Genomic DNA, 21478 nt, shown 5'->3' on the forward strand with positions numbered 1-21478 from the left:
TGCTTTATGGAACAGAAGAATCGCCCAGCTGATCCCTGGCTCAGTTCCTAAAGCCATGACATATTTAAATGGTTGCTTTAAAACACTAGCATTTGGATGGCAACAGATAACCACAATGGCTGCCTTCACTCAATATTGCTTTCCTCGTTTCTCTGTCACCCATGTAATTTATGAAAATGAGAAAACCATGGATAGACTTTCATTTGAATATCCATGACTCTTAATCCTAAGCATGGCCTTCCAACTTTAGACAACCCCTCCTGTCTCACTCATGACCAACACAGAACGTTTGTCTTCCCCCAGGAACACTCAGAATACATCAAGGTCATCTCAAGACAAGCAACCAAAGAAGATCCACTATGCCAGTGTTTTTTAGATACAAATAGTCAATAAACTACATGAGAAGTCAATAAGTTTGAATAAAACAGGGTTTGTGTTAGATGCTTTTGCCCAACTGTAGAATCATGCAAAAGTTCTGAGCATGTTAGGTAGGCTGGGCAAAGCCATGGTGCTCAATAGCTTAGGCGTACTCCATGCAGTTTCAACTTAGAATATTTTCAACTGACAATGGGTTCATCAGGCTGTAACTCTGTCATAAGTTGAGGAACATCTGTTTATATGTGAAGGGGCTCAGAACAGTGCCTGGATCTTAGCGTTTGTAAGCATTTGCTGCTGGTATTACTAATAGTATAGGAAAGTTGCCTGGGCTAGAAAAACACATGGACATACCTGGAGCTGTGGTCGGTGGTAGGGCTTCTGCACCTGGATGCATAAACAAAGGCAACAGATCGTTCTTCAGTGGGTCTGGAGCGTGGAGGAGGTGGGGAGACGAGACAAGGGTGCAGGAAGAGGTGGAGGAGGTGGGGAGACAAGGGTGCAGGAAGCGGGTGATGGGGAGAGGACCATGGTCTTTGTGGGCATGGGACCCAGAGCCCCAGAACTGCCCCCCGGGCATTTCAGTCCACTCTGGCAGTGTCCTTGGCTTAGTGGGCAAGGCGCAGCAACTGGGTCACCTCTGCTGCATGGCAGCCAGCACTGGACTCCCCTTGGTCCCTCCCATGCAGACTCTGGACTTTTCACTAAAATGCAGACTCCCGAGCCCCTTTCCAAGTCTCGTTGGTCATAATCTCTGGGGCAGGGCTGTGGAATCTGTACTGCAATGCCCCCCGAGCAACCCAGAACTGCCCATGCACTGGTGTGTGCTCGAGCCCAGTGCCTGACCCAAGGGGGCACTCGAGGACTGATGGGTGGCCGATATACCCTGGGTGTATACTTCCAAAATGTCTTCAACTGCAATGCCAGAATTGTTGCCGTGAGGGGAGCGCATACCTGAGCAGATGACACCGGCGTCCTCATGGTGGCCACAGTTGTGTTCTGACCAGCCCAGGTGGGCGCACTGGCCCAGGTAGCTCTCCACCCCAGTGCACTCGAGGTTGTCCAGGAAGATGTCTCCTGATCCAGGGCCAAAGTGAGCCTCGCCAGGGCTAGAAACAGCCCGTCCACAGCCCAGCTGCCTGCACACGACCTCAGCTTCATTCAGGTCCCACAGGTCATCGCACACGGTGCCCCAGGCCTCCTGATGGAGGACCTCCACGCGGCCCGAGCAGCGGCCCGAGCCGTCCACCAGCCGCAGCTCTGGCCAGTCCCCTGCACACAGAGACATGGTGCGTGAGTCCCCAGAGACCCAGCTAGGGTCCATCAGCACCAGCTCTGAGGTGGGTGGGGCAGTGGGAGGACACCCCCTGTCTGGAGCCCTGAGACCTGCTCCTCGCATTTCTCAAGGGCTCCCACCCTGCTGGTTGCGGGGATCCTCCGCCAATTTACTTTCAACAGTATTTGCTGTCTCTCCTGCTAAGCCCTGATGATGCAGCTATAAGACAAAGAGATGCTTTTGCCCACAGGGAGCCTGCAGTCTATTTACTGGTCAAGCAGAAACACAGTTCAACGCACTGTTCCCCTCTGATGGGTGCGTTGGAGGGAAAGAACAGAACGTCCTGAAGGGCACCACGGGGCCTGGGTGTTGGTCACGGAGGACCCTTTGAGCCGGGGGAATTGCGTTTGCAAAATGTCCATGGATGCCAGTTCACCTTGTATAGATATCTAAAAACTGTGACCTTCACACACAAACACACATCCAACACAACCATCTTCACATGTGAAAAGTCAAAAGTAACGCCAGCTGGGACTTCCTAATGGCCTGTCCATGGTTGGGTAACTAGTGAACTTAGAGCTGGAAGGGCCACAGGTCAAGGGCAAAGTCTTGGACAGCAGATGATAAACTCCAGCAACAAACGGCGTGACTGACCTGGACTCTTGGCGAGGGATTCTTCAGCGTCTGTTTACAGAAAGAATGAGAAGGTCAGCTTTTTTTTTTTTTTTTTTTTTTTTGACTCTCACCAACTGAAGACAAAGGTTTTAATCATAACCTTAAATATGTTTGCTAATCTGATATGGGGAAAATGGTCCCTTTTGATAAAGTAGTGCAGGGAGGAGCCTCCTCTGTGGGCGTAAAAGTCAGCTTCTCTCTGGCTGTTGGTTTGCTTCTGTGTTATGAGAGCAAGGCTGGACAAAGGGTGCACTTGGGATGATTTGACTTAGTGGTTTTGTGGCAGGTGGGTTTCACTTTGGGGATCTTTGGGGGCACCCCGTATTACAGGCACCCTCAGAACCTCAAAACTTGGGAATGACATACAGCCATGAGGCTGTCACTAGGCATGTTACACATACCCTACACGCTATGATACCCCAACAGATGGACACACAAATGCACCAGCACACACGATGACACTTGTAAATAGGCACCTCAAGTCAGAGTCATAGGTGCCAGATAGGGACATGCAATGAGGCTGCTGCTCCCAGGGGCACCCCTGTCTGCAGCTGCCGGTTTGCCCAAGATCTCATTGCCAGAAAGGATTACAAAGTCAGTCCACAGGTGACTTCCTCCTACCCAGCACATGAGAAGGGCTGGAGTAGTTTTTAAAAAACTGTCATTAGGCCATTCAAACCAGGCCCGGGCAGTCACCGATCTCCCTGGTGTTGTGACTCAGTGGGGGAACCTGGTGGTCAGAATTCCCCAAACTGTAGCGCCTTTGCCAGGTACTGTGTGAAGGCTGTGCAAGCGACCGCTCCAGTCCTCTTGGCAATCCTGCGAGAAACCACCCAGTCCCCCAGAGGAACCCGGGTTCCGAGAGTATATGCGGCCCACTTTGTCTCAGCACCTGCTGTGAGAGCAGGGCTCAGGCCTGCCCCTCGCGGCGTCTAACCTGCCGTCTGCCTCTTCCTCGAGTAACTGACTTCACCAAGCTCCGGAAAACCTGCCTAACTAGACGCACACTCCTTTGGTGATTCTTCCTACCAAGGTAGAGTAGGAGAGCCTTACTCCAGGGGCGGGCAGCTAAAACCTAATATAGTTAAAGAAGTTAAGGGGGACAGGAGAGGTCTTCAGAGAAGTCACAGAAAACGCGTATTGTGAAGAAACTCTGCGGAGATTTTAAACATTTTTTGCACTGGAAGAAAAAATTAAATTCAATTTTCCTATGAGCTTTTTGCCCTTGCAAGCAAAAAAAATCAAATGTCGCAGGTTAGTGGGTCCTGCCTAAGTCCCTGGATGACCCCGAACGCCAGCAGGGGAGTCTGCAGCCCTCGGGGACGGCCCTCGGAGAGGGGAGGGCCCACCTGAGCAGATGGCGCTGGCGTCCTCGTGGTGGTCACAGTTGTGCTCCGACCAGCCTGAATGGGTGCACTGGCCCAGGTAGCGCTCCACCCCGGCGCACTGAAGGTTGTCCAGGAAGATGTCTCCTGAGCCCGGGCCAAACTGGGCCTTCCCAAGGGCAGACACGGCCCAGCCACAGCCCAGCTGCCTGCACACAACCTCGGCTTCGTTCAGGTCCCACAGGTCATCACAGACGGTGCCCCAGGCCCCCTGGTGGAAGACCTCCACGCGTCCTGAACAGCGGCCAGAGCCGCCCACCAGCCGCAGCTCCGGCCAGTCCCCTGCAGACAGAGATAGATGAGGTGACTATTGTCCTCTGGAGGCCTGCGCCCTTCCCATGGGCTGGCTGAGCTCCCACCCCCATCCTACTCTTGCAGGTGGAGCACCTGGTAGGGTCAGCCAACCGGTCAGCCTCCGAGCTGGAAGCTAAGTCCTTCGTGTTACAAATGACGTTCAATGTACAAAATTCATGAACTGAGCTCCTATTTTGCCAGAGGAATGGCCGATCTATTCTGGCGAAGCCCAGAGAAGCATGCCAAGTAACTCGCGCAGCGATTGGTGATGCTATGAAGCACTCTCGAGTGTCTGTGTGTTCGTCTTCACCCCACAGGGCTCAGGAAGATGAACAGAGAGGATTCGTCCCCATAGGGCAATTCCAGATCTAAGGGACAGAAAGCTGGAGCATCGCAGTGCTTCAGCCCAGGTCTGCAGGCGCCAACACTCGCCACTTCCCCCCCTGCCCATCTACCTCCCTGGCCCTGCAATAGCTCTGCCAAGGCCCCCGGGGAGGCGCCCCTGGGAGGTGGAGAACTCGCAGGAGGTGGGGTCTGCAGGGAGATCCTCAGGTCACTGCAGGCGCTCGGAGAGCTCTTGGGACGGTTGTCACAAAAGCCTGCGTTTGCGCACAGCCAGTCTTTCTGCTCCCTGGCTGCCCACGTGTTCCTTCCTGCACGCGTGTTTCTGCCGTTCACTGGGGCCCTGGTCAGAGCCTACATCACGCCATTCAGACATTCAGCCGCCAAATGTGAGCCAAACACACAGCCCTTTCCTTCAACTCACGAATTCCGTTATAGGAAGCAAAAGTTGACTAATACAGGCTCTGACACTCAGTTTAAAAAAGTCTACTGGGGCCGGGGTTGTGGTGCAGCAGGTTAAGCCGCCGCCTGAGACGCCCATTTCAGAGCGCTGGTTCAAGTCCTGGCTGCTCCGGTTCTGATCCAGCTCCCTGCCAAAGTGCCTGGGAAGCCAATAGAAGATGGCTAAGTGTTTGGGCACCTGCCATGCACAGGAGGTTTGGATGGAGTTCCTGGCTCCTGGCTTCAGCCACTGCAACCGTTTCGGGAGTGAATCAGTGGTTGGAAGATCTCCTTTTGTCTCTCTGTCTCTCCACTTCTCTGAAACTCTGCCTTTCACATAAATAAATAAATCTTTAGGAAAAAAGAAGTCTGTCAGTGATGGAGACGCAGAGCTAACTGGGGCTGCGACTGGCATTAGAAGAAAAGCAAGGACTCCCTGGGTGCTTTGAGGGCTCCGAAAGGCACTGAGAAATGAAATTCACGTAGCATAATCCTGGGAGGCTACAGTCAAGAGGTCGCAGGAGTCTTGGATACCCCTAGAGGCTTGGGTAGAGTCAGCTGGTCATGAACTCTGTGCCACTGGTCTAGTGGCTATGTATGAAACGGGCACAGACAGACACCGAGAGGAAAGGAAACGCTTGGATACCTTCCGCAGCTCACCTGGCCTTGCTGTGATTGTCTGGGGTGTCGCTGTCGGGATCACTGTGGGCAGAAGAAGACAACACCCTTCAGTGGAAAGACAGGCCGACGTGGGCAAGTCAGGGACGGCATTCTGGGACTAGCATCGTGAAATGCCAAGATTCTAGCTGAGCCTCTTCCGTTCACTTCTACAGTAAATGACCTGCCAAAGCAAACTCCCCTAACGTTTCTCAGGTGAGTGGGGTCCAACAGAAGTGAGATCCGTGCCTCCTGCCCTGTCGCTGGCAGCATCACCGCATGTAAATTGTGCTGTTCTGTGCTAACTGCAAACATTGCCAGCCAGCGCCCTTTGGGGAAACACCATTTCTCCTGCTTGCATCTTGCTGACTTTCCCTAAAGGTGGACTATCTGATTAGGTGCCTCTCAGTGTCTGATGAAAGCCAGGAATTAGGAGGTCAAGTTGACAACCGTCCAGGCACAGAGCCAGGCTGTTGGTAGGTGTGACCTGGTTCCAGTGTGAATCTCTCAGCCACGGGAGATCTATACAGGGACTGGCAAAGAGATGAGAGAGGTCAGACGATGACAGTAGAAAGTACCGGGAGTGCAGACGGAGGAAGAAACACGAACAGGAGTGAGGATCAAGCAACCGCGTGGAAGGGAACTCACCGGTCAGATGCGGGGTCCGGGACTCGGCTTCTGCAAGCACAAGGAAACCAGCACCCGTCACAGCTTGGCACAGTGACGGCGAGTTTGGACCCAGATCATTCCCTGTGTTGGAGCACAGGTCCCGGGCTTCTCTGTGAGTCACCCTGGCACCTGCTGAAAGCACTAGGGACTGTTCCGAAGCACGGGTTGGACAAGGCAGATGCTCATCACCTGTGGTCTGTGAGCCCCGCCTACTTTCTCTTGGTGGCAAATAGGGCAGGGCCTTGGATAACCACCAAACCGCTCAAGCCTCACTGTCCCTGTCTGCAAAAGGGAGCAGCCGTGGTTTCGTGGGAAGATCACACGTGCAAGGTGCCTAAAATGCTGCCTGGAGCATAACAGACCTTCAACAGCATCGGCTGTTCCACTGAACATTCTGGTGCTGTGGTGCTCTTGTTGCTGATAAACCTGGGTGCCCTGTGGTCATCAGGAAGCCCTGCGTCGCCTCTGGCCGTCTCCCTGGTCATACCTTTTACATCTCTAGCTGTTCCCTCACCCGATACTCTCTCTACTCACGGCCCCACCAACTGTTGTCCTTGATGCTTCTTGACCAGTGGTAGCCTCCATTGCTGTCTCTCCTCCAATCTTTTGCTGAGACGCTGGCACATGTCAACTTGGCATGTTCTAGCATGTTCTATCTGTTCTACTTGTTTGCCTTAATCTAGTGTGTGTGTTCTGTTTGTCCTCTAGTTGTACGCCCTTCAGGTGTGCACGAGTCTCTCTCATCAGGTCCCCAGCCTTGCACTAGCCTCAGAGCGCATCGGGAATGACTCCGGAATGAGCCGACTGCAGTGAGAACTTCACGCGAAACAAAAAAAGCCCCCGAGGAGGCTGGGATTATCAGGAATTCATGACGCACCACCTCTCTGCTGAATGCCTGCCTCGTGGCCTTGCGTGTGACCCTCACAATAAACCTTGCGTGTAAGACTCTCCTGTCATTCTCATTACATGGGGAGAGGGATTGAGGTTGGGAAGGGTCAAGTTGCTTGGCCCGTATCATAGAGCAAGCCGGCACTGCAGCCAGCGCCCCGACAGAGTGCGCAGCCTTAACCTGCCTTCTCACCTTTGGCTGCAGAGTAATAATAAGCAACGAAGTTTTTCCCGATGTTGTTGACGCTCCTGAAGTAGACCAGGGTCATGGAGCTGGAGGAGGACACGTAGGTGAGGTAGGAGCCCGAGCAGCTCTTGCCCAGGGACTTTGCTGAGGACACAGGGCCGTCCAGGATCTCAAAATACTCATTGGTGCAGTCGAGGCTGGGGAAGACACCGAAGACGCCTCTTAGTCTCTGCATCAGGGCTCTGGGCGCTTCATTTTGTCACTGTGCAGAGGCCAGGGACAGATGCAGAGCCCGTGAGTGCTGAAGACACAGACAGATTCCTTCTGGCCCACGTCCCCTCTGTGCCGGCCACTGCCTGTACCCGGAGGAGGAAAGTGGAGGCTGGCACGGGTGCACCTGTGCTGTGGGGCACCTGGCAGCCAAGAGCCCAGGGCAGGACCAGGCAGATCAAGGCAACGCCAGCATCCTGGGGATCTGGGGCCAGCAGGGGGAGAAGCCGCTTGATCCTGCGTGGGCCTGGCACCATGACCTGGCTCCCGGCTCCCAACACTCGTGTGCAAGGTCTGGCAGCCAGCCTGACTGGAGGGTGCGGAGCTGCCCAGCTCCTCTGCAGGATAATTTCCTTCCCCGGCTCTAGTTTGCCACCGGGACGTCCTGTCCAGGTTTCACCCTTTCCGTGGCTCGAGCTGATGAGCATCTGTTTCAAGCCAAATTTCAGTTAAACAGAATTTAAGAGTAAAAATTTCCAGAGATCACCCACCCATGAATGACATCCACCTTGACTATTTACAACATAATGACTTCACATTTCCTGATTGATCTGGTCTGGGTACTCTGAAATCTACAACTTTAGCCAGCCGGTCAGGACACACACACTTGGTCTGTCTCCCTCTCCCTCTTGCTCTCCCTCTCCCCTTCTCTTTCTCAGATACACATACATCTATCCAAAGACTGAAACAATTTTATTTTAATTAAAAATTCGTGGAAGTGCATAAAAATCAATGTATTCCTACACACCAGTAACAAACGTGAGGTAACTAAAGCTGAAAACAGTATCATTCACAGTCCCCCCAACAGCTACAAGACATCCTTACCCACAAATCTAACACGTACTGCATTTGTACATAAACAGCTAGCTAAAAATCAGTGCCAGATGCTAGCTCTCATATGTTCTGGGGAGAAACGTAGGCTGATGGTCACTTGGGTAAGGGGTTTCCTTGTGGTAATGAAACAGCGTCTAGAATGTGATGGGGCTTCATGAATCTGTACCTGGGATAAAAATGCATCGGACAACCACATACAAACGAACGCTCACAAAAACTGGTGTGACCTGGGGTGGCATCCGGCAGAGCAGGGAAGTCGCTGCTGGAGACCCGCGTGCCGAATCAGAGTGCCTGATTTAAATCCTGGCTCTCTGGTCCTGATGCATTTCCTGCCAATGTGCAGCCAGGGAGCCAACAGATGAAAGCTCAAGTACTTGACCCCTCATGGAAGACCCGAACTGAGTTCCAGGCTCCTGGCTCTGTCCTGACCCAGCCCTGGCTGTTACGTGCATTTGGGGAGTGAAGCAGCAAATGAAAGACCTCTGTCTTTCTGTCTCTGTCTCTCTTCCTTTCAAACAGAATGAAAATCAATAAAAGTTGTTCAAACACAGTGAAAAAGATGCAAAATATGAGGGTGTCTTCAAAAAGTTCATAGAAAATGCATCTGAAAAAACTGTACGTGCATTTCAAAAACGTTTCTGCATCAAAATGAACTTTTTCTTTTTTTAAAAAAGATATTCATTTATTTTGAAAGGCAAAGTTAAAAGAGAGAGAGGGAGGCCGGCACCATGACTCACTAGGATAATCCTCCACCTGTGGCGCTGGTACACCGGATTCTAGTCCTGGCTAGGGAGCCGGATTCTGTCCCAGTTGCCCCTCTTCCAGGCCAGCTCTCTGCTGTGGCCCGGGAGTGCAGTGGAGGATGGCCCCAGTGCTTGGGCCCTGCACCCGCATGGGAGACCAGGAGAAGCACCTGGCTCCTGGCTTCGGATCAGCGCAGCGCCGGCCACAATATACTGGCTGTAGTGGCCACTTGGGGGGTGAACCAACAGAAGGGAGACCTTTCTCTAGTCCCGGTTGGGGCGCTGGATTCTGTCCCGGTTGCCCCTCTTCCAGGCCAGCTCTCTGCTGTGGCCTGGGAGTGCAGTGGAGGATGGCCCAAGTCCTTGGGCCCTGCACCCCATGGGAGACCAGGAGAAGCACCTGGCTCCTGCCTTCGGATCAGCATGTCGGCCGCGGCGGCCATTGGAGGGTGAACCAACAGCAAAAGGAAGACCTTTCTCTCTGTGTCTCTCTCTCACTGTCCATTCTGCTGTCAAAAAAAAAAAAAAAAAATTAAAACAACAAAAGAGAGAGAGAGGGAGAGACAGAGGCTTTTCCATCCACTGGTTCACTCCCCAGGTGGTGCAACAGCCAGGGCTGGGCCAGTTTGAAGCCAGGAGCTTCATCTGGGTCTCCCATTGAGTGCAGGGGCCAAGGCTGCTTTCCCAGGTGCGTTAGCAGGAGCTGGATTGGAAGAGGAGCCGGTGGGACTCGAACCAGCACCCGTACCCACTATGGGACAGCGTCAGCCCCTGAACTAATCTTTACACTCCCTTCCCCACTAACGTCTTGAAGCGCCCTCATATGCAGTCAGCAGTGCTGTAACCAATGTCCACTTCCTGGCTTTGGCATTGTTTTGCCACCACTGGGGGGACACTTGCGGGGGGGGGTGGGATGCATCACATTTGCAACTTCCTGTGTGTCTATTGTTTCAAAATGCAAAGGTGACACGTTCGGGAAGGACCCGTGGAGACCAATGGTGGGGCCTTCAACCGCGTTCGTCAGCCATGCACCTGATCAACGACCAGGCCTTTGAACTGCACCGCGATGGTCTGCAACGCGCCCGGGACCCACCTGAGATGTGGGAAGGCCAGCCGGACCTGGTCGGAGGCGTTGGCCTTGATTTCCCACACGCAGGTGATGTCGTCGTGCAGCGCCGTGCGCGGAGGGTTCCTGATGGCTCCGGATGAGTTGGTGATGACGCCACCACACTGAGGTTTTTCTAAACGCAGAAGGATGGTCAGAATTTCAGATCCCCCAGTGCTCGGTTCACTAATGTCCTCTTTCACACCTATTTTTCCTTTACACTCCCACCCTGCCCCCCAAATAGTCCTGTTGGTCATTACTCTGTGGGAACGTCTTAGGGTGTAGCAAAGGCATGAACTAGTCCAGAATGTCTTGAAGGCTGGGAAACTGGGCATGGACATGTCTGAAGTTAGAGCGTCTCCATGGGCGTGGGCCGGCGGGGAAGAGCTGTCACCTAACCCCGGCCAGCGTCCTTCCCTCTGGCCCGCTCGTGGATCCCGTAGGTCACCACAAGTCAGAGCAAAGCCCTGCTTCTATTTTCTCAATCAAGGCTGAACCAACGTGGTGGAGCCTCCGGGTACATGAATGTGACTGTGCCCCATCCTCCACCAGTTGTAATTTATTAAAATCACATTCTTACACCTCCACTATTAAGCAGAAATAAGTTGCCCTGACTCATACTCCCCCTCCACGCCCCCGACACTGGTGACATCTTGTGTCCACCCTCCTGCTTCTCCATCTGCTTGTCTGTCTTTCCTTTTCTGCAACACTCAGTTCAAAGTGAAAGGTGATGCCGGGGGCCAGGGAGACGGCTGGCATTTCTCCCTCAGATCACCTGTCTGTGAGAATCAGCCCTGCACAGCATTGGCCCTGCTCAGGCAGGCCCCAGTCTCCAGGCATCAGTACTGCTCTAGCCCTGTGTCTCCAGTGCTCAGGGACGTTCAATGGCGTCTAGAAGCCCAGAGCATAGACAGGAGCAGAGCAGAAACAAAGGAGCGATGGGAAGGAAGTGTGAGATGGTCAGGGAAGGGGTCAAGCTGGAGAAGGAAAGCCTGCCCTCTGGTGGCAGCTCTCTGAGACCACGGCCTGAGGCACCACCCTGGCCACACCCCCGTATTAATGACCACACCCACCACGTCCACCCTTCACCATGGGAGCCCAGGCTGGCAGGACCAGAAGGCTGGTGCCCTCCCATTGTGTGCACTTCCTTCACTGACTGAATAGAAATGAATTGAATAGAAACCACATAGAATTGAAACCGCAGATGCTGTGGCCTTCATCACTGGGCTGTCACCCAGGACCCAGGTTTGGAGGGGTGGTTCTAGGCAGAGTAGCCACTTTGGCACAATTTCCTTGGAGAATCAGTTCAGGGCTTGAGCTGGAAAATGGCGATCAAGACAGCTAAGCTTGCAAACGTCTCACCTGGAGCCGCCGTTCCCACTGGGGCAGCCGACAGGAGACCTGCTGAACACACAAGGGCACGCGTGTGGAAATCGGCGGGCACCGAGGCCCACCCCTGCCTGCACGTGAGAATCCCAAGGAGCCTTCCGGGCCCTTCTCAGAACTACCGATCTGAGCAGGAGGGGACAGGAAGCTGGGTCTAGATTCCTTCCAGACTTTGACACACTGGTCTCTTGGTCACGTGGGATACTCATTCCGTTGGTTAGGAAAGCTAAAGACATGAAACTTTGGTTCCCGGAGCCTCTTCCAGGGAACTGGGTTGAGACTGATGAGGCCTGATGCAACAGGGAGGAATTCCGCTTCCCTGATTCCTTTGAGCTGGCACTGCTCAGAGACGCTGAGTCAGGCCTGAAGATGCTGAGGCCCCCTCCATGCCCCCAGCACCATTCCCCCCAGCTCAGTTGCTCCAGTGGCTTGGAGAGAAACACACAGCCAGCTTCCAGCCGAACGTCTTCCCCGAGGTGTCGACAAACTTCCCTACCTGGTGGTGTGTCAGGTGAGTAGTCGGCATCTGTGAGAGACGAAAGGGCCTGCCATGAGCATACCAGCCGCTCCTTGTCAGCAGTCATTTTTACGCCGAGGGAAGGATGGTACCGTGGGAAGAGCCAAGGGCGGGCTCTGCCTGGGAGGGGAGAGGGTTACCTGCGCAGATCACACCGGCGTCTTCCCCGTGAGCGCAGTTGTGGGAGAACCAGCCGACGTGCGAGCATTCCTCCAGGCGCGGCTCCTCTCCCAGGCAGTGCACATTGTCCAGGAGGATCTTTCCAGAACCTTCCCCGAAGTGTGCCTCCCCCGGGGCCGCGACGGCCCCGCCGCACCCCAGCTGCCTGCACACGACGTTGGCTTCCGGGAGGCCCCACAGGTCGTCACACACAGTGCCCCAGCCTCCCTGGTAGAAGAGTTCCACGCGGCCGGCACAGCTCCCACGGCTGCCAGCCAGGCGCACAGGGGCCCAGCTTCCTGGGAAAGAACAGGGTGTCGGGGTGATGCCGACTCCTCTGCGGGCGGAGGACTGGGCTGCTGTCCACGCAGCTCAGCTCTCTGTCCTCACGGCCCCAGGACTCCGTCACCCCTATGCTGCTGCTCCGGGGGCCCCCACGTCATTCCCCAGACAGCCTTTCCAAGGAGCCTGCAAAGTCCTCCTCCCTCCCTTCCCACTTTAAGGCTGCTTGCCTGGGCTGGCTGCCCACAAACACAGTCGTGGTTCTCCCCTCAACCCCCACCCCCTTCCTCCCATCAGGAGGTCCAGCTTATCTTCCCACTCCTTGTTCTAAGCCAGAGGCAGAGTAATGGCTGCACCCCTGCAGGCTGGCTGAGGCGTCCGCTGCTCCTTGGGACTCTGGGAATGCGAAGCAGCCAAGCCTGAGCTGGTCTGCTGGGTGACGGAAGGCTCGTGGCCTTGTCACCTCTGTCACCTCCAGACAGCTACTGCCAGGCTCGTGAGGGAGGCCATCCCTGAAACAGTAAGACCCACCCAGGGTCAGACGTGTCTACGGGACCTTTTGAAAGCTGAATGCAAGACGTAGAACTTCACGCTTTAACCAGCTTTCTACACCACTCTTAAGAGCGTGAAGCTTCACCTCAAACCACTTGCTACCGAGAAATGAAACAGACACCAAAGTTTGCAGAATGAACTAAGCCACGGCTCACAAAGCAGATTAAATTGCACACAACCGTGACACCAAGACAAAGCAAGGAGCTTTACAGACCCACGGATTCCATGGGAAGGCTGTCAGCATGCTGTTTTTTTTTTTTTTTTTTAACCCAAGGGTCTTTGTTTCAAAAGACAGTACCACTAGCTGTTCTAGCAACTCACCAGCTTGTATTCTAGCCAGCACTGCCATGGTGAAAATGGGGGTGTTGGCTGAAAGACTGGCAGTAGAGCTTATGATTTTTCCACACCCACAGCCAGGAAATTGATTCCCCGGAGAAATTAAGTCACAAGGGTCCAGTCTCACAGACACCCGGTGAGCTGAGTGAGCAGGGAGACCCTGCTGTGTTTGCTGTCTCCTGCTCTGCTCTTGGGAAACCAGCGCCAGATGCAGCCGTTCACTGCCCCGGCTCTGCTGCACCTGGGTCCTGGACGCAAACAGCGGGGATGCCCGGATCTTTAAGAAGTCTCCAGCCTAAGAGGTTTAAAGTCAAATCAATAGAAAAAACAGGACAGCACCCAGAGCAGAAGGCGGCTTTGGACAGAAAGCTGTGATAAATGTATCAACAAAGATGGAGAAGGCACCACGTCTGTGAAACAAGAACACGAAGCTATGAAAAAGGAAGTCAGGTCACAAGAACGTGTTCCTGGAGAGTAAAAAGGAAAATGGCTGAAAACTTTTTAAAAAGTTAACAAAAACTTGGAAGATAATCATGAAAACAACTTGAATATACAACAAAAGGTCATAAATATACAAAAGTAAAGACAAAAAAGTCACAAACAACATAGGCAATTCAGCATCTGCCTGAAAGATTTATAGAGGGAAGGGACAGAATCAGAAAGGAGAACTTGACCACATAAATGCAACCCAGAGAAGCAGCAAGGACTGATGAACCCGTGTCTCTGTGAGGAGTCTTCGAAGGTTCCTGGGAAAACGTGCATTATAAAAAAATGCACGGATTTCAAATTTTTATGCTGAAATAAACACGTGTAATCGCATTTTTCTACAAAGCACTTGGAGCATCTCGTAGAGTAAAAGCTTAAACTGAGTGAAAAAGGTCTCAGAGCAAGGGACAGCATCACAGAGGCTCAGAGCATAGAAACAGCGGATCCCCAAAAGCTTCAGAGAAAACCCAGACAACAGGCAAAGACTCTGAAAGACGTCGGGCTTGGGAACTTCCAAACTGAGGATTTGATTGACCTGGGTCTTAGCAATGAGGGTCGCTAGCAACTTCCCTTCTTCTAATATTGTGTCCCCGAAATGAAGTGAGCTAAGTAGGTTTGGTGTCAGAGAGATGCAGGTCAACCCTGATTTTACCACATTCTAGTCAACTCATTCTAGGCAAGTTAATGTTTCTATGGCTCACTATGTAAGAACCAAGGACACAGCGAGCGTAACTTCATTGGGGGCTTGCGTGAGAATGAATGGAAGTGCTAATAACGTGAAAATGTCAGACGCCTGCTTATCCTGTTACAGTAGCTCCATGCTGGCTCCCGCCCCCGTTTCCCCAAGAACTTACCTGCCATGGCGGTGGGCATGGATTGCAGGGCCACGGGCTCCGTTGTGGGTGTGCTTACAGGCAATCCATCACCTGCCACAGGGACAAACAGACGCATCTCTTTCTAAGTATAAACCTGAAAGCTTTGTCCATTGGGAATCTCATACTCCAAACCATAGAGGAGGACTGCTCGGGGCCGACTCCCAGGTTTCCTGGCCGGGGCCTTGACGTACCTACACCTTAGTAATTTAACTTGCAAGAACGCTCTCCTCCCCATAGCCCGAAGGTAGCCTGGGATGGTATTGTCCCACCTCCTGGGCAGCAGCTGGCCAGGCAGTCACATGGATTTGAAGTCAGACATACAAAGGGCTTTCAGTTTCATGGAATATGTGTGTTATGAGACAACAATGCATGGATTTCAAAAAAATTGTGCACCAAAATAAACCTACCTCTTCATTTAATTTTCCACCAACTTTTTGAAGTACCCTTGTATTTGCGCCCAAATCTTGGCTTCAGCATGCTTTAGTTGGGGGATGCTGGGAAAATGCTCCTGGCTGTGTCTGTCTTTATAAAGCAGTGAGACCGGGGAGGGTGGACTCGCGGTTCGTGGGAGCATAGACTGGGGAAAGCCTCTGGTTCTCTGCTCATCACACTGTCTTCCTTTCAGGTTCAGCCTCTTCTCCCCCCATTCCCCAAAGACCTACCTGCCAGGGGCCTGGGTGTGGACGGCAAAGCCGTAGGCTCGGACGTGGCTGAGACTGCAGGCAAGCCATCACCTGTCCCAGGGACAAAGAGAAACCCCCCTGGTCATCAGGACACCCCGAAACCCAGCTTTGGGACGACACAGGCTTGAAAACAGACACAGCCTGAAGGTCACAGTCAACCACGCAGAGCAAATTCCTGACTCGTGCTTCCCAAAGCAGAGGGTCCTCCGGGGGAGTGGCCCGCGCCCAGCGTGGTTCAGCTGGGGGAAGGCGACGGCTCGGTGCTGGGCACGCGGATCCCTCCCTCCACCCCTGTACGCCAAATGCCAGCTGACCTGCTGGAGACAGTGCGGGAGGAAATCCAGCAGGTCCTGTGGTCGTCCCGGATGCTGACGACACCCGACCTGTGAGTGCGAACAGAGAGGCCTCATTCACTGCTAGGTCCATCCTGGACACACCTGGCAGGACCCTGCTGACGGCAGCTCAGGGAGAATGGCCAGAGCCGAGTCGCCCGCTGGTGCATCCGTCGGCTCCCACACTTCCTTCCTGCCCTACTCGCCCAACAGCAGATAGCCGATTCCTCGCTGAGACGGGAGGCTCCAGTACTGTGGGATAAACCCTCGGTTAGTACACGTGTGTCACTTGCAGACTGCTTCCTGGTTTTCTTTTGAAACCAATCCAGATGGCCACAGAGCATGGCTGACAATGAAGTGGTTTTGGTTTCCGTTTAGGTCTTCGGTGGTTGTACCTGGGCTCCAAGTAGCCTCAGCCATATAAGGTTTCTATGGGGATTGGGGCAGCCCCATTTTCTGCTTCTGGAAACCTAAAGCAGCAACCAGATATTGTTTCATTCACTTTTTAAAAAGATCGGGTTGGGGGGGTGGCGCTGTGGCACAGTGGGTTAAAGCCCTGGCCTGAAGCACCGGCATCCCATATGGGCGCCGGTTCTAGTCCCAGCCGCTCCTCTTCTGATCCAGCTCTCTGCTGTGGCCTGGGAAAGCAGTAGAAGATGGACCAAGTCCTTGGGCCCCTGCACCCATGTGGGAGACCCAGAAGAAGCTCCTGGCTCCTGGCTTTGGATCGGTGCAGCTCCCGCTGTTGCGGCTATCTGGGGAGTGAACCAGCGGATGGAAGATCTTTCTCTCTTTCTCTACCTCTCTCTGTAACTCTTTCAAATAAATAAAATAAATCTTTAAAAAATAAAAAATAAAGAGACCCCAGGGAACGGGCATGTAGCCCAGCAGTTAGAATGCGTGTGTCCCCACGTGGTGCCTGGGTCTGAGTCCCGGATCCAGCTCCGGATCCGCCTTCCTGCTGCTGTGGAGCCTGGGAGACAGGGCGATAGTGCAAGTACCTGAGTTCCTACGCCCCGTGTAGGAGACCTGGACTGAGTTCCTACCTTCCGGCTTTGGCCCTAGCCCAGACCGGGCATTTGAGGAGTTCACTGGAAGATGGCAGCTCCCTGTCATTCTGCCTTTCAAATACATAAATAAAAAGGATCTCAAACAATTAGGGCAAGATATTAGGATGTAACACATCTCAGTAGTGGGTACCCAGGGCCTCATTATACCATTGTCAACATTTGTCAATGAGTTTTATACTTTTTATGGTACTATTTCATATACATGTACAAACCAAAACAATAGAATAGCCACTTTGTTATTCTGTGTCAGTTTAAATAGTTTGGGATTATACTTTCTGACCGTGGTGAAACCACTTTTGCTTAAACCAAATTGGTTTGATTTGGTTTGTTTATCAAACTGGCTGCTTAAAGTGGGATAGAGCAGAGAATGGATAGATTTGTTTCTGTGGGCCACATAGTGCGACGCAGAATCAGTGTAACAGGTTGGAAGCGTGCAGCTCTTCCTGGCGGTGCCGCAGCTGGAAGCCAGCTCAGATGGGCGTTCCGTGAGTGTGTGGCCCCTGCCAACGCGAGTCTCACAGACTGTGGCTCTGTTCTGTCCATGCTGCCACGTATTGAAGGGAATGAGCTTCACTGCTCTCCTATTAAACACGAATCGAGGGAGGACTGCGCACTTTCACACGCTCTCGTCCATCATTGCTTGATTGCTTCTGTGACTTTCAGGTCCTTTTCATTTATTTAGATTTATTTATTTTAAAAGTTACAAAGAGGAAGGGAGGAGGGGGAGAGAGAGAGAAAGAGAGACATCTTCTACCTGCTGGTTCATTCCCCAGAAGGCCCCAAAGGCCAGAGCTAGACTGAAGCCAGGAGCTCCATCTGGGTCTCCCACACAGGTGGCAGGGACCCAAGTATTTGGGTCATTTTCGGTTGCTTTTCGCAGGGAGCTGGATCAAAAGTGGAGCAGCCAGGACATGAACTGGCGCCCATATGGGTTGCTGGCGTTGCAGGCAGCAGCTTTATCTGCTACGCCACAACACTGGTCCTGACTTTCAGATTCTTAAAATTAAGAGGATGCTACATAGTGATGCTACAGAATGTCTTCCAATTTGTAACTCTGTAAGCAGTTTTAAAAACTTGTTCTGATCACCATAAGTATCTCTTGGGAGATATTTATTCAATATAACTGATTTTCTTTCAGTTGACTGAGCTCCTGGACATTCCCAACGTAGAGACGAGTTTAGGAATTATCCAAGAAGTCAAGGGGAGGGGATGGGGGCTTGCCTCCCCTTGTGCACTGTGTCCTGCCTGATGTGCTGTGACAGGGAACAGCTGTCCACTCTTCTACCCTGCGGGGGCTGAGCCTGGCAGCATGGACCGCCAAGCTGCATGACCCCAGGGCTCACTGTCCACATACGGCCTGTGGCCACCAGCACAATGGTGCCACTCGCCATGCATTCTAGGAGAATGGTGCCCTGGACACGGTGCAGTGTGCAGGCCCTGCTACCTTGGCTTAAGAAGAGGGAGAGCTGCAGAGCAAAGATTAGATTGACCTGACGGTGGGTGTGCTGGGCGGCAGCTTCCGGCTCCGTGGTTGGAGGGGGCCTGGCGGATTGCCAGCCCCTGATGGTGTGAAGAAACCAGCGTGCCGAGGTCTGCAGTGCTACCCACATGGGCACTCAACACCTCCAGGAAAACGAACGCAACGTTTATGGAGAGACACACAGGCGGTGACATCTCAGGGAGGTAACGCCTTCACGGCCGCGCAGGAAACCCAGAGTTTCATGAATTGGATTACAGCTCATGAATTATTTAGAGACAATTTATATTTTCTAACAACAACGCTTAGCAAGACAAAGAAAGGAAAGGAGGGAGGGGCAAAGGAGAAGAAAGGAATGAGAGAAAGAGGAAAAGAGAAAGAAAAATTGAGAATGAAAGAAAGACAGGAAAGAAGAGAGAGAAGAGAGAAAGAATAAAAGGAAGGAAGGGAGAAACAGAGACCTAGAAACCCTAACGGCCTCCGTCTGGTGTCTGAGCACCCAGCGCCGGGCCTTCTCTCGCTCACCTCCAGGCCTATCTGGGGCACATCCACTTGGTTGGGTGCAGAGCAGGATTTTTCTCTTCTAGCCCCAGAGGAGCTCTATCACGACTTAACTCACCTCCACCACGACACCGGCCTCCCCCAGGGGTGCCCAGCCAGGGCCCTGTGCAGGCACAACCCCAGGAGGCTCCTGCTGCCCCCACACCTGCACGTCGTCCAGCAAGATCTTCCCAGGGCCTGCCCCCAAATGGGCTCCTGTCCACACTGCACACACAGTGGCCTCAGCAGGTCCCAGCGGTCACCACACCTGGTCCCCGACATGGCCGGGACAAGAACCTGAGCACTTTCCTATGCTGTTGAGGAGCCTTGCCTCCACTCAGGCTCCCAGGGAGACACAGGATGGGGGTGCCGGGGCCTGGCCTCCCGGACGGGGGCAGGGCTATTCCTTTCTTACCACTGGGTCAGAGCCTCTTTATCACACACCTGATCAGGAGAATGAGCCGTCATCATCTTCAGTGTCAAACGGGCAATGTTTATTACAGACTTCTCCGTAAAGGTGCTTCCACCTCCAATCCACTACAGTTTCTAGGAGGACCCAATCGTGCCCCCGACAAGATTGCTTTGAATATAAAGAAATTTCATTGCATGGAATTCAAAGACAGAGGTACGTGAAATACCAACAGGTCCATGGCGGCACTCCTCAGGCCTATGTATATGTTTGCAGGTGCAGGTAAGAGCTAAATCTTGTCCTCACACCCAGAATGTCCACCTCCACGTAGACTTGAGGTTTTCTAACACACTGATTCCCACGGTTATAAGTTACAGATTTATGATGGAGAGAGCTGAACAGTGCCCAACTTCTGCCATCCACTTTTTAAGTTATTTATTTATTTATTTATAGTCAGAAAGAGAGAGAGAGAGAGAACTCCTATCCACTGGTTCACTTTCCAAATGCCTGTGATGGCCAGGGTGGGTGGGGCCAGACATGGGAGCTGGGAGCTAAGTCCAGGCCTCCCTCCCAGGTGTAGGAACCCAGCCACTAGAACCATTGCTGCTGGTTCCCAGGGTCTGTGTCAGCAGGAAGCTGGAGGCAGGGGTCAGAGGTGGGCATGAAACCGGAGCACTCGCAGTGGGATGTGGTCCTTCTCCCCTGCAGCCTACCTTTCAGGCCACACGCCTGCCTCCCACCATCCACTGTTGAACACTGTTTCTCACTCTCTCTTTTTAAAAGCTATCCAGCCACCATGCCTAGAAAGGACACTGAACCTGACTTAGAAATTGAAGCAGGGTCAGGTGTGGTGCCTAAACTGCTCGAGGTCAGACACCTGGAAGGTAGAATTTCTAGCTTTTCCCACTATTCAGATCTACCTCCCAATGTGCCTCTGTGGCTTTCCGCCTTGCTTGGATGGATGTGTGGGCACGTGCACACGTGGCCCCTAGCTGCCTGAGCAGGTGTTTCCACACCTGTGGGGACTCAGGGGCTGTGGTCGGTGAGGACTGTAAGACAACCACAACTGCAGGCCGCGGAAACTCTGCTGCGGAAACAAGAGCAAACCCACTGAGGACGTCATCGAGAGCTTAGCACAGGGCGATGCCTGTTTCAATCACAAGACTGTCTGGTCTTCCGCTAAGTTGCCGTCGCCCCGCTCACCCTGTGGATTTTGTATCCCGGCCACAGGAGGTGGGCCCCGTGGAACTGCCCCGATTTCACGCCAGGGCAGCTGTGGGAGGACTCGTTCCTGCGCTGCTTTCGCTGGCTCAGCGCTGCACCCCTCCAGCTTGTACTTCTCAGGGTAGCTGCAGAGTGTGCGGAGAACACAACATCCTGCTACGGAGGAACGGTCTGGAACAGCCTGGCTTCTTCCTTGTCCCTTCTAGAACAGGATGGTTGGGGACACAAGCCAAGGGGCCCCCGGGATATGAAACCCAGAGCAGAACGTTTCTGGGGTCACCCAGACATGAGGGAAGCAGGGCAGGTGCCAACAAATCTCTATGCACTATGGGCTGAGCCCTGGGGCACCGCCTTGCCATGGCGCTTGGGCTCCTGATGGCTCTTGCTACCTGTCTGTGAGTGACAAAGCTGCTCCGGCCGACTCGGGTGAGTGTCCGTGTCACTGCACTGGGCCTAAGGCCACAGGTGGGGGAGGTAGGACAACGGGGGCAGTGGGGATTGTTTGAACCTTGCCAGGGCAAGAACCCTTGCACCAGCCCATTTATCTTAGAGTGATTTTTTTTTCAAATTAATACCATTAGAAGTAACATAAAGTTAAGGTGACAAATCTCATTTTCTAGTAAGCCTCTTGTGTCTACCCTACATTAATATGTGCGTCACTGCCACTGGTGAGGGTAGTCAGTCAAATAGACTCAGATGTGGGAGGAAACACGAAAGCATGGATCCAAGCTGTGGAACAGACATTTGGTGCTGGAATAGCACATCCCTGCACATGCACCCCTGCACACGCACCCCTGCACACACGCATCCCCACACACACGCATCCCTGCACACATGCATCCATGCACATGCATCCCTGCACACATGCATCCACGCACATCCCTGCACACACATCCCTGCACATGCACCCCTGCACACGCACCCCCGCACACACGCATCCCCGCACACACGCATCCCTGCACACATGCATCCATGCACATGCATCCCTGCACACATCCCTGCATACACA

General features: G+C 53.2%; 1 protein-coding gene across 1 annotated transcript in view; it reads right to left on the minus strand.

Annotated features, from left to right (window-relative positions):
* The window catches only part of LOC100352879 (scavenger receptor cysteine-rich domain-containing protein DMBT1), a 64882-nt gene extending 50162 nt beyond the window's left edge, over positions 1 to 14720 (minus strand). Inside the window, 10 exon segments of the mRNA XM_089314200.1 lie at positions 730 to 762; positions 1330 to 1647; positions 2306 to 2335; positions 3676 to 4043; positions 5445 to 5490; positions 6094 to 6123; positions 7196 to 7386; positions 10130 to 10346; positions 12185 to 12502; positions 14714 to 14720. Of these exon segments, the coding sequence (XP_089170326.1) occupies positions 730 to 762; positions 1330 to 1647; positions 2306 to 2335; positions 3676 to 4043; positions 5445 to 5490; positions 6094 to 6123; positions 7196 to 7386; positions 10130 to 10346; positions 12185 to 12502; positions 14714 to 14720 (1558 nt within the window).
* Positions 14721 to 21478: the final 6758 nt, after the last annotated feature.

The sequence above is a fragment of the Oryctolagus cuniculus genome, chromosome 15 (assembly GCF_051225735.1).
Source record: "Oryctolagus cuniculus isolate XC-2025 breed Fujian yellow rabbit chromosome 15, ASM5122573v1, whole genome shotgun sequence".
NCBI classification, from domain to species: Eukaryota; Metazoa; Chordata; class Mammalia; order Lagomorpha; family Leporidae; genus Oryctolagus; species Oryctolagus cuniculus.